Genomic DNA, 12,530 nt, shown 5'->3' on the forward strand with positions numbered 1-12,530 from the left:
TTCTTAATATAAAACCTAATTGTTAAGTTAATTTTGGTCATAAATATAAGATTTATTTTTCATATTTATCAATTTTTTCTAAATTACTCCTGTGGATACTCCCTCAACCATAAGCAAATAAGCAAGAGAGGGAGGATATTAAGAAAGATGATTATACTCCTCCGGTCCTTAATATAAGACCCATTTAACTAATTTGATTAGATTAAGAAAGTTAGGTAAGTTAGTTAATTATAAGAAAAATAACACATTTTTCCTAAAACACCATAATCATCTTTCTTAATACCTCATCTTCCTCTTCTACTTGACTATGGTTGAGAGGTATCCATAGGGGTAATTTAGAGAAAATTGATAAATATGAGAAATGGGTCTTATATTTAGGACCAAAACCAACTTAAGAATTGGGTCCTATATTAAGGACCGGAGGAGTAGTATTTTAGAAAGAGCATGTTATATTTCTTATAATTAATTAACTTATCTAACTTTCTTAATCTAATCAAATTAGTTGAATAAGTTTTATATTAAAGATCAGAGGAGTAACATTTCATGTGTAGCTAGAAGGCATTAATGAAGGACAACTCAGGGATTGTTCCCCCTCAAAAAAAGCCAAATATCACGTTTTAGCTTGTGGCAGCAGCATGGTAAATATATCTTTAGAACCTCTTGGCTAAAATTAAAATATAACTTAAATTTTTTTTAATAGTCTCCTGGACAGGTCATTTAACGCAGCCAACTCAATATTTAATCCCATCTAGATGTAAGAATCTTCCCAAAGAAAAAAAAAGAAAAAGATTAACCTCTGCAGCTTAGTAGCTCCAAATTAATAAAGCCGCGAGACTTGATTAGGATCTCTAACGTCAAAAGATTCTGAAACTAATGTTCCACATCAAAAAATTGTAAGACATAAAAAAAGATTAAGAAAACCGAGAATATGAAAGATTCCTGAATCATTAGAACACTTGGGTCCATTCACTTAGTAGACCTCATAATTCTAATCCCACCACTAGAGAGCGTGATTGTGGGAGGGTAGGGAATCACAACGATATGATGGATAAAAAACTAAAGAAATGCCTTTTTTTTCTTCCCCTTGTGTGATTTGCCACTGTTCACTTTAATTTTTCTGCCAGAAAAAAAAATGTAAAAGGCCTTAAAAGTTGAAAAAAAAATTACATGAAAAAGAGAGATTTTACATTTTTCTTCAAGCACTTATTCTATACAAGGCAAAATCATGTAAAATATTGATATGATCAAAAGCTTAAGAGTCATTTTTGTGCTAAAAGTATTTATAGTAGGACTGTGAGTATTCGAAAAAATTTTTATGACTCCATATAACCTCATAGGTGTTAAAGAAAACATTTTCAAAACAACGTTGAGACAACAAAAATTTTCAAATACCCACAACTTCTTCGTAAATACTTTTCAAGTAAAAATGACCCGTAATCTTGAGATAATAACAAGAGTCGGATCCAGATCCGAGATGAACAATTCAGATCCAGATAAGAACTAGTGAAGGACGTGAAGAGAGCGAAATAAGCGTTTGATAAGGGCAGCTTTAGGGAAAGGGGAGCGAGTGATCGGAGCTAATTGGCGGTGGCGCATCACTTCAGCAACAGTGGGCAATCTGAAAGTAAGAGTCACCTTCTTTTCCAACACGTTCACTTCCAATGATTCTGTCTCTGCTGATCCATTTCATCCAAGATTTTGGCTTGTTTTAGAATCGAATATCACTCTCATCATAAAATCATCTATCATAAGACTATATAACATTTATCTTATATAAATTTAATTATGTAAACTATATTTTTTAAAAAATCTAGATCGGTACCAATCAAGAGATAAGCATTCTCATGAGCATAAAGATGAGAAAAGAATTCAATCTCTGCATTAAGTGATTGGATAATTTTTTTCCCAAAAAAAATGAAATTTTTAAATGTTTCAGCTCTAAATTAGTTGACTTTTTAATTTTTTTTTTCAATGCCTATGAAAGTATATAAATTTAATTACGTAAATTTAGTCCCTATAAATATAGATATATATTCACCAAACCCAAAATGACAACCTCAGGTATTTTCCTAGGGAATTATTGAGACATTGAGTTAGGTGATTGATTTGCAATGCATAACACTAATATAGTAATATCGACATTTAAATTCTTTAATAGTTAACACTTGACAGGCCAGCTAATTTCATTAATATAACTATACTAATTAACAAAACTAACTCCAAATCTTATAAGACAAAAAGATCTCCTTTAATTTGGTGATAAAAAAAACAAACAAACTTTCTGACGGTATTTGTTGTTTCTTGTGATTCTATAGGACAAATAAGATGCAAGCCAGCTACTTATAAACTAAGAGGAGGCTCAAAGTCATTAGAAAGTGACAAAGGATTTTTTTTTTGGCACTGAAACTTTTGGCATATTTGGTAGAATGAGTTAAAAAGACAAGAGAATATCTGAATGGATCAGAAGATAATAATCATAATTACAATTATAAATTAACATATTATTCCAAAACCTAAGCCATTGCCAGCCTATTTAATGGTGACGAGTAATAAGAATCACATGGTTTGAACTGTTCTCTACTTCCCTTCCTCTTTAGGTTATTTCAAGAACAGGTTTAGTTTTATGTAACTTAAAAGACATTCTCATTACCCATAATACTTTTAAAAAAAATGTTTCTTTGAGCCTTCAAAACCAATCATATACGTAACAAATAAATTAATTGAAACTGATGTTTTAGTATATTCCTGAAATTTCCCAGCAATGAGATTTAGTTCTGGGCAAAACCCAGAGGATATTATATTGACTTAACCAGTTTGAATGTAACATAGAAATGGTTGCAACAAAATCTGAAAATGCTAATCCTCTGATACTAAATTCTGAACCAAATCAGTAAACCGAAACTGGAAGGTGATATGTAACCAAAGAAAAAAAGGAAGTGAATGTACCGTTCATTTTGGTGATAATGTCAGAAACTCTCTTCTGGCAGTTCTTACATTGCATATCAGCAAAAACAACAACCTCCTGAACCTGTTTTTTTCACCAGAAAAATCCAAACCCATCATCATCATCATCTTCTTCAACCTCCAAATCACACACAGACCCAGAAATATCTGATCATCAGAAAAAAGAACAAGTAAGAAACAGAACGTACTATTGGCAGAGACAAGGACTCCATAGAAGCCAAGGTAGCTCGAGAAATAGAAAACCCATTTGAGATTTTTATAGTACTAACTTCATCTTCTTGCTTCTCAGGTCCGTCGTCAAAATCCATACCTGTAAAAAAGAGAATCCGTACACAACCACCAGAAAAGAGGCCTCACTTTATGATAACTTTATTAAGATGCCAAGTTCCTCCAATCCCATGACGAAGAAAACGATGGATAAACAGCTAGATTCTTCTGTACCGATAGAGCAATCCCATCTCCATGAAAGCTTCTTGCAGTAGCTTCAGGAGGAGGAGAGTTGGTAAAGTGAAAGATGGGTCTGCGCCTAAGTTGAAAAGGATGGTTCTTTATTTAATTGCAACCCCACAAAGTGCTTGCTTGAGTTAATTTGGGACTTTTTCAACACAAGAATGATTCCCTTCCGAGGTTGCTTCTCAGATCAGGCATTAGAATTACTGAAGTTATTAATGTATTTAAGTTAACTAAGTTAATGGAGGAAACTTTTACATTGCAGCTTCAGATTAGCCGCAAAAAGCCAAGCATCTACCTCTTTGTGAGAATGGATTCCCGTTTTGTAGAGAAAGTGAGAAATAAACGAGTGGGGCTCACTCACATGGGTCCCCATACAGGAAAAATAGGATAATTGAGATAATAGACTAGTGTATTCTTTTCAACAAAATGACTTTTGTTTTTACGCTCTGCTAAAAAGGATCTTTTTTTTTGGCTTGATTTGACTTGGTCACTATAAAAAAAAAATTAAACAAAGAGAATCGTTAATTAACGTGGGAAAATAGATTTAAGAAAATGTATTTGGTGTGCAGAATCCAACCATCAAATAAAAATATAAAATATTAAAGTAGCAATATGAAGAGTTGGTAAGCCTCATTTTTCAGTACATTTCATTGTTCACATTTCTTGAGCAAGTAATTAGAAGTTATCTTTTGTGTATAAAGCAAATTTACTCTCTATACGAAAGACAAAGTAGGGGAAAAATGAATAGGGAGGAGAGAGAGATATGTATCCGTTAGAAGATGATAAACATATGACGTACGTAGTGGATCCAAGCTGGAGATTAACAGCTCCTTCCGGAGGGACACAAGTCAAACATAAAAGCTCTTTAATTTCTTTGGCTTATTTTCGTTGGGGTCATTTTTTGGCATTAATATTCCACTTTTATTATTGGCAAATAAAAATATTCCACTTTTATCGCTCCAGTCGTAATCCTATGCATACTAATCAAACTCTACCCCTTTGATGTACACCTCATGATGATCATCTTATACTATCTCCGGTCTTTAATATAAAATCTTGTTTAACGCTTATTTTGATCCTAAATATAAAACCTCAATCTACTTTTTCTCTCATATTTATATTCTTTTCAAAGTAATCCTTCTAACAATGATAGTTCTAGCCAATACACTTGACTAACAAGGATATTTTAGGAAAGACAACACATATTTAGGACAAATAACTAACTCAACTTACTTCTTTAATCTCCTTAAATTAGTCAACTAGCTCTTATAATTAGAACCGGAGGTAGTATTTTTTTTTTTTCCTGTAATTTAGTCAAATACCAACCGCCCTCTACTTGCGTAGCCTCTTACATTGACTATTTGACGAGTCTTTGTTAATTTTCATGTTCATCTTATAATTTTTTTGCAACTAGAAGGGCATATGTATTTATATATAATTATATATAGATGAGTCATACTATGTGTGGCTTCTAAATCGTGTGGCTTCTTGTAACTTCTATAAATACATTCATGATATCGATATTAATGATTTATAAAGATATATGACTGGTGACGAATGCTGAAGGCATTTTTAATTACTAACATATAAATATTGCGTTTTATTGTCATAGCAATTTTTTTAAAAAAAAATTCTAAAAAAATGAGTCTGAGTATAATCATTAACAAAATCTAGAATTTTTTTTTTCCACTGCACCATTTGACGATCTGTTTTCATTTGAGGTTTGCGGTTTGTTTGGAATGACGATTAAAACTTTCAAAAACATCATAATTTATAAAATTCAGCATAAGTATATGAAAAAAATTATATGCTGACTTATATCAAAATAATTACACGCTCCAAATGAAGAGATCACAAGCGCGTGCATATAACCCCTCAATTAGTTTATTGCTGAATGTTTATTTCCTCAAATATAACCAATTAAAGACACCGCATTATGGATGGGGGGGGGGGAGAGAAGATTCTGAAAACAAAAAATGGGGGCAAAATAGCCATTTCATTCATTTACGAGATTGAACCAAAAGCCAAAATCTCCGTAAGTCCGTATGGATGTTAACTGGATCAAATTATCTAATTTTTAAAATTCTTTTAGTAAGAAAAGAAGACAATCAAAATATTTGAGGAAAGTTTATAAAAAATAAATTATAAATTGAATTAAAATACAAAATAAAAATATACGCATCACATAAAATGAAAAAGGTATGAGGATAATGTTCACAAACTGAGAAAAACACATAATATTCTCAATTCAAGAATCTCTCGTCAAAGACGCACTCATACTCTCACTTAACCGAGATTTTCCAGCAAATACAGAGTCAACGGTATTCTGTAATCCACATCTTGATAATAGATTACAATTGGGATTGAGTGGCAAATATATAGAACTGAAATGAAAATTCCCCCCCGGGGGGGGGGGGGGACGAAAGAACTTAAGAATATAAATACGAAGGAAGAGAAACAAAATACAAGGGGCAATGTCTCTGTTGTTGTTATTAGATATGGTTAGGAAACAAATTGCACTGCAGCATATCAAAACCTAAGTCACTCTCATACAACCACGGTTATTCCACTACGCCTAAAACTCTGGGCCAAAACTTCCAAGGCATCATCCTTGCCTCCCTCGGGCTTCCACATTCCATACAAGCACCAAAATCAACTGAAGCTTCGATGCCAAAAGATTACCCAAAATAAATAACAAAAGCTCAACCTAACATGTAAAGAGCAGACATGCATCGAACAGATGCAGAGGAGGGTATGTATTATGTATGTACTTCTCGAAGGGTGAAAAAGAGGGGGAAACCAAGGAGACTAACTAAACAAACTAGTGCATAAAAATCACGTCACCTACACATGACCAAGTTAGTTAAAGAGGGCACCACTGAAGAGCTGAAAATGGCTTGATCGCCCCTGCCGTATTTGCAGTCATCATGATCAACCACTTTCAAGGATGCTGCGATCATATAACTGTCCGAAGCATGGGGATCTGAGGAATCCGGGACTTTCTGCAGTTGTTTCGACCTGATCCGTGCTGCTGCTGCGGCCCCTCTTCCTAGATGACTTCCATCTTAACTGAGAAAGAAGATTATCCTTTGAAAGGTCTGGAATCAGCTCCGGCTTTCTTGATTTATCACTTTCAGGATTCAGGCTAGTATTATTCACCCTTTGCTTTGAAAGCACAGCATCTCCGGCACATGCGGCTGCAGCAGATTTGCTGGGATCTTGTGATGTTTTTAAGCTGGATAATATAGAACTTACAAGGTCAGGCCTTTCCCTTACTCGCACCCACCCACTCCCTGTCCATTCCTGAGCCCGCCTTAACTCACCAGATCCCAATATTAATACAAACTTCTCCCCTGCAACAATGTGACAATGAAGAAAAGTTAAAAGAATAGCACCAACAATACAAAAGGTAGTTACGGGGAACTAAGATTAATGACAATTGATGAGAGATAAGTGAAAAAATGTTAGCTGTACCTGGGAAATAAACATGACACGTAGCTTCAGACTCCTTCTGAACAACGATGCCTTCCCACCAACCATCATGCCTCCAGACATCCACAATAGAACCAACATTAACCACCCCAGAAAATTTGCACAGACTAGACTGAGGAGCAGGTCGAATTGTAGTCCGTCCATTCAAGCGGAGATCCAAGTGGTCACGCGCTGCAATTCTGGAAGCTGAAACCCATTCCTGAATGATAAAGGAACAAAGAGGAAAAATAAAAAAAAGTTAAACTCAACGCAACCAAACAGTTATTCTTACAAAATTATATGAAGTCAATGGTCATGGAAGATACCTCAAGCTTCCTAGCTTCATCAGCTGCATCCTGAATGTCTTGATACTGCAACTTCACCTTATTTTTGTGCTTCTTTATGATCGAAGCTCTAAACCAACAGCCTCTGATGCCACTGTCCTGAGAGAGGATCTCAACCTGAGAACCTACTGCTAAGTATTGTAAAGCGTTTTCTTTTGCCTCTTTGCTGGCTGTGGAGCCAACAGGTCTTAAGGAATTGTTTCCAACCTTTCTTTTAGTTTCATTTCCACTATCATTCAGACATCCCGTTTCAATAGCTCCTTCACCATCAACTTTTGCCCAGCGCAGCCTCTTCTTAGGTCTAATTCCGGTTGTAAACTGGAGGTCCTCTTCTTCCAGTTTGTCATCAGATTGCGGAGAACTTCCATTAGATTTTGCGTCAGAAAGGGTATACATGTATCTGAGAATTTCCTGCCTCCAGTAACCTTTAACTTGAGTAATATCAAAGTGCTTAACATCTTCATTGTCAAATTGATTGTCGCAGACAAACGGTTCTAACATTGTATGCCTTGCCTCATTCTGAAACTTTTCGTAATGCTGGGGACTGAGTACCGTAGCCAACCCATCTATGCAATCGATGCTCAGATCTTGAAGACAAAGAGAAAAGAAAATCTCTCTGTCACTAAAACTGTGAGGCAAAAAACTACCAACCTCATCAATTTTGTGAAACCAGCGTACCATAGCCATCTTATTGCCTCTGGAGTCCTCATACATGTCTTCCAAATAGGCAACGAGACGCTTATCTTCTTCTGCTAAAACAGATACGAAATCATAAACCTGAAAATTTTTGAAAAGGCAAGGGAAATGAGAATTGAGAAGGGATAACGAGAGTCAGACCATATATTTTGCGTGGACAATGGAAGGAGATGAAATCGTAAATTAAAAAAGAAGATGATTACTTACAGATATCTTTAAACCATTCCATATAAATGACTTATAGTGCTTTCTTCGTTTCCTACATGTCCACGAAGACCCTAACCATGAAAATTCTTTTGTGCAATGGCCCAGCCTCCGCAATTGATTATCCTGAAAACACAAAGAAGAAGATGAGAAAGGGAAATAAAACAACCATAAGTTCAATAGACATCAAAATCAAGAAGTTCACAAGAAGAGGTTACGGGGATCATTGTAGATTGGCGTAATCAAATAATATTCAAATGTTTTGAATACCTTCACGGCTACCATGTCATGTCCAGTGCTACCTTTTTGTTCCCTGATGGACACAACCTCGCGTTGTGAATCTGAAAAATTAATTGGAAATTTTAGAAAAACAACGGCTTTGGCAACCCACAGTAAACAGAAATAATTCAGCACATATCGCATTACAAATTAACAAAAACGAGCAGGATCGAACTTTATGGTTTAAAAGATCGAAAATTTTGTAAAACGAGGTACTTTCAGACATAGGGGCTGGAAATCCCATAACCAGATAGACATCCACCCAAGGCTTAGATATCTCTCAGACTAAATTACCAACAAAAGAAAACAGGGAGGAAAAACCTTGGGTAGAGAGATTAGGTAATACGGAACAATTGCAGTGACATTCAATTTATACCACCACAAGAAGGAACTCTAACACGCTGCCCCGAAAAGCACATAGAACCGCATGAAGATCTAATAGACTGGGGGGTCAGGACAGGAAAAATTGGATAAGAAGGAGGAAAAGGACGAGACTCAGTTCGACTAAATGCGACCGACTCGCCAAAAGATCAGAAAACAGAAGCAGACCATTAGGAGACATCGAAATCAATCCCAATTTCATAGATTTACTGGTTGATATTGGTGAATACCAATGACCAACTCAAGCCCCATACAAGAATTTGAAAGAGAACCCCGAAATTCGAACATAAAATTTGAGATTTTGGAGCAGGCAACGAACACTTGGGCGAAATGAGAAAGGATAAGGCGTAGGAACCTGAAACAATGTAATTCAACCAATCAATAACATCTCTGCGTGATTTCAGTTTCAACGACGTCGACGACCCAATGAAAGCAAGGACTTCATCTCTAATAGTATAAATGTAAGACATATGCCTCGTGCTCTTTTCTCTCCCAACCACAGCCAGATCTGAGCTCCCATCGCTTCTTTTGAGAAAATACCGCACCTCCTTCCTTCCCTTGCTTTCGCTGCCCGTGACAAATAACTCCGCCCAGCTCACATACCCACACGTCGTTGTGGCCTTCGCCGACGCCAGTCTCTCCATATCAACTTGAAGTTTCAAACTCTCGCCGAAAGCCGGATCAAACCTTCTCTTCGCACCCTCGTTTGCTTCCGCTTGTCTTCGCTCCCGCGCGTGCCTGGATGGGTAATACTCTCCCTGTGCGAGTGCCGGAATGATGAAGAAAAAGAAGAGGAAGATAGAGGGGAGAGGATTGCAAGGGATTTATATTTTAAAAAAAATAAACAAGAGGGGTTGAATTTGAAAGGAGAGTGAGAAGGAGGGAGGGAAGATATTAGGGTTTCGAACAGGGGAGGCGAAGGAAGTTTCGTGAAGGGTGGGAATAAAGGCAAATTGATGGTGACGTCGGCCCATAGAAAATGGATCCAAAACGACAGCTAAGCCGGCCGAATGGGACATTAAAAAATAAAAATAAAAACCTGGAAACAGGATCTAACGGTAGTGTTGAGGGGGAGGCAGAAGGGAGAGGAGGCCCAGCTTCACCGGCAATTACCGGTGACAGCCAAGGGGCGTGTCCGAATGAGGCGATGCCTTTACCCGGTCTTCACGTGACAGTCACATTCCGAAATGAATTATGAGCTGTCAAAAAAACTTATTTTAATTGGGAGACAGGTCCACGACGTGGGCCTCCCCACTTGCCTTACAGTGGATCCCACTACTCGGTCCACTGTCATCCTTTTACGACCTGCTGCTCTGCAGTAGGACTTTGGCGCGGTTTGGAGTGGGCAAGTGGAATTTTACTTTCTCCATTTGAAAACATTATTATTATTATTACTATTGTTATTACACACGCAAATGTAATGACGAAAATCTGTGGTCAACTGTAATAATTTAATAATTTATTACTCATACAATGGCGAAATAACGTTTTTTGTTACCAACCACCGACATTTTTTAGCGAGGAAAAAATAAAAGGAGAATTATAATAAGATCCCACCCAAAGACAACAATTGAAAAACAAGTCTCAGATGTTGTCATTATCACTACAGGACTTGTTATTACAGGCTGTTGAGGTTGTTATTGACACTTTTTGATAATTATTTCTTTTCTGTAAGACTTAATTGTAATTTCTCTTAAAATAAATACTCCTCCGGTCCTAATTATAAGACCCAATTGACTTATTTGAGGAGATTAAGGAAGTAAGTTAAGTTGGTTATTTATAATAAACAAGTGTTGTTATTCCTAAAATATCCTTGCTAATTAAGTATATTAGCTAAAACTATTATTATTAGAAGGATTATCTTGGAAAAAAATGCATAAATATAAAAGAGAAAATGGATTGGGTCTTATAATAAGGACCGGAGGAGTACCACCTCGAATCTTTAATATAAAAACTGATTAACTATAATTTGAGTAAATAAAAAAATTAATTAAATTAATTATTTTTAATAAATAAGGATTATCTTTTATAAAATATCTTTGCTAATTAAGTGTGTTACCAGAACTACTATTATTATAATAACTAACTTGAGAAAAAATAAATAAATATGAAAGTCAAAATAAATTGAAATCTTATATTTAGAATCAAAATAAAAGTTAAATAAATTCTTATATTAAAAACCAGAAATACTATCGTTTATAATCATAACCGCAGAATTATTTTTGGACAACAACCGATCTCAAATTAATGTTGAGCGAGATAAGCAAATGAGAAACAAGGGATTAATATCACCTTTAATATTTAAAATTTGATTTTATTTTAGTTTTAATTCCAAAAATTTAAAATTATTAATTTCAGTTCCTTAAATTTATTTTCATTCTGGTCTGCCCAACAATTTTTATCTTTAAAACAGTTTTTTTTTCTAAAGTAAGAACCAAAATCAAAATGAGATCAAAATTAAAATAAGATTATTACCAAAAAAATTAAAATAAGATTAAATTTTAAGAATTAAAATTAAAATAAGAATACATTTCGGAGATTAAAAATGGTGAGAGTATTAACTAACTATATGAGGTAAGATCAAGCAATAGAAATGGAAAGGAAATATTGATTATGATAAGGATTCAATTCTGGCAACAACAAAAAATTGATAAGGATTCAATTACTCATGGTATAATAGGAAAATAAAAGAACAAGGAGGGGAGAGTGGGGATTGATATTGTGAGAGGGGGTGAATATGATTTTATGGTGATAGAGTGCATGTCTTTTTTGGGCCAGAGGTGATACAGTGCACTTAAAATTATCACTTGAGTATTTGACTTACTTGGTGAAATTATGATATTCCCTTTAGGAGGTTATTTTATTAATGTTTGCTATATAATAAGGGTTTTAATTTTAAGGGTTTTCTATAATTTAGAAATTATTTTGCATCTTTATCATTTGGTTTGATAACATTGGTCTTAATTAATACTCCCTCCTATCATAAATGTAAAACCTTGCCTTGTAGTGTAAAATTATACTACAAAATAAGTCTTATATTTAAGATCAAATTAATAACATTTTTTAAATCATTTCACATGTTGAATTGTATGCACCAACATTCATTATGTGTAGTCATCATACGAAATGTAAGTTCTGTTTTTTTTTTTGGTGATAATCAAATGTGAAGTCCTGAATTTGATTGTTTACTACTCCTCTGGTCCTTAACATAAGGCCCATTTAACTAATTTGATTAGATTAAGGAAGTTAGGTAAGTTAGTTAATTATAAGAAAAGTGACACATTTTTCCTAAAATACCATAATCATCTTTCTTAATACCCCCTCTCCCTCTTCTACTTAATTATGGTTGAGAGAATATCTATAGGGATAATTTAGAAAAAATTGATAAATATGAGAAATGGGTCTTATATATTTAAAATCAAAACCAACTCAAAAATTGAGTCCTATATTAAGGACCGGAGGAGTGTATGGCTTCCTATCAAATAAATAAATTCACTTTCCTGCTAAATCTGAAGAACTATTATTACTTGTCTATATATGTGACCTATAAGCCTACTTCATCCTCTCAATAAGGTCGTGCCCAGACCTTTTTAATACTCATCCACTCATTAATATAAGACTAATTTAACTATTTTGATTATATTAAGAAAATTAGGTAAGTTAGTTAATTATAAAAAATGTAACACATTTTTTTTAAAACATCATAATCATCTTTCTTAATGCCTCCTCTCCCTCTTT

General features: G+C 34.7%; 1 protein-coding gene and 1 pseudogene across 2 annotated transcripts; both read right to left on the reverse strand.

Moving 5' to 3' along the window:
- Positions 1-817: 817 nt before the first annotated feature.
- Positions 818-3,482, reverse strand: LOC114725821 (uncharacterized). Of its 2 annotated transcripts, none has more exons than XM_028912394.1 (3): positions 3,153-3,482; positions 2,947-3,028; positions 818-1,673 (listed from the first exon to the last, which is right to left on the reverse strand). In XM_028912394.1, exons 1-3 carry the CDS (start codon positions 3,270-3,272, stop codon positions 1,501-1,503), a joined length of 375 nt encoding a protein of 124 aa, XP_028768227.1. In that variant the 5' UTR covers positions 3,273-3,482; the 3' UTR covers positions 818-1,500. The 2 variants fall into 2 exon arrangements, with proteins under 2 accessions (XP_028768227.1, XP_028768226.1); XM_028912393.1 differs by having other exon boundaries at positions 840-1,676; positions 3,153-3,464.
- A 2,389-nt stretch (positions 3,483-5,871) lies between these two features.
- On the reverse strand, positions 5,872-9,651 carry LOC114725820 (uncharacterized; annotated as a pseudogene).
- Between the last annotated feature and the right edge of the window lie 2,879 nt (positions 9,652-12,530).

Source organism: Neltuma alba, unplaced genomic scaffold, assembly GCF_004799145.2.
Source record: "Neltuma alba isolate B1F8T4 unplaced genomic scaffold, ASM479914v2 tig00012281_pilon, whole genome shotgun sequence".
Taxonomy (NCBI): Eukaryota; Viridiplantae; Streptophyta; class Magnoliopsida; order Fabales; family Fabaceae; genus Neltuma; species Neltuma alba.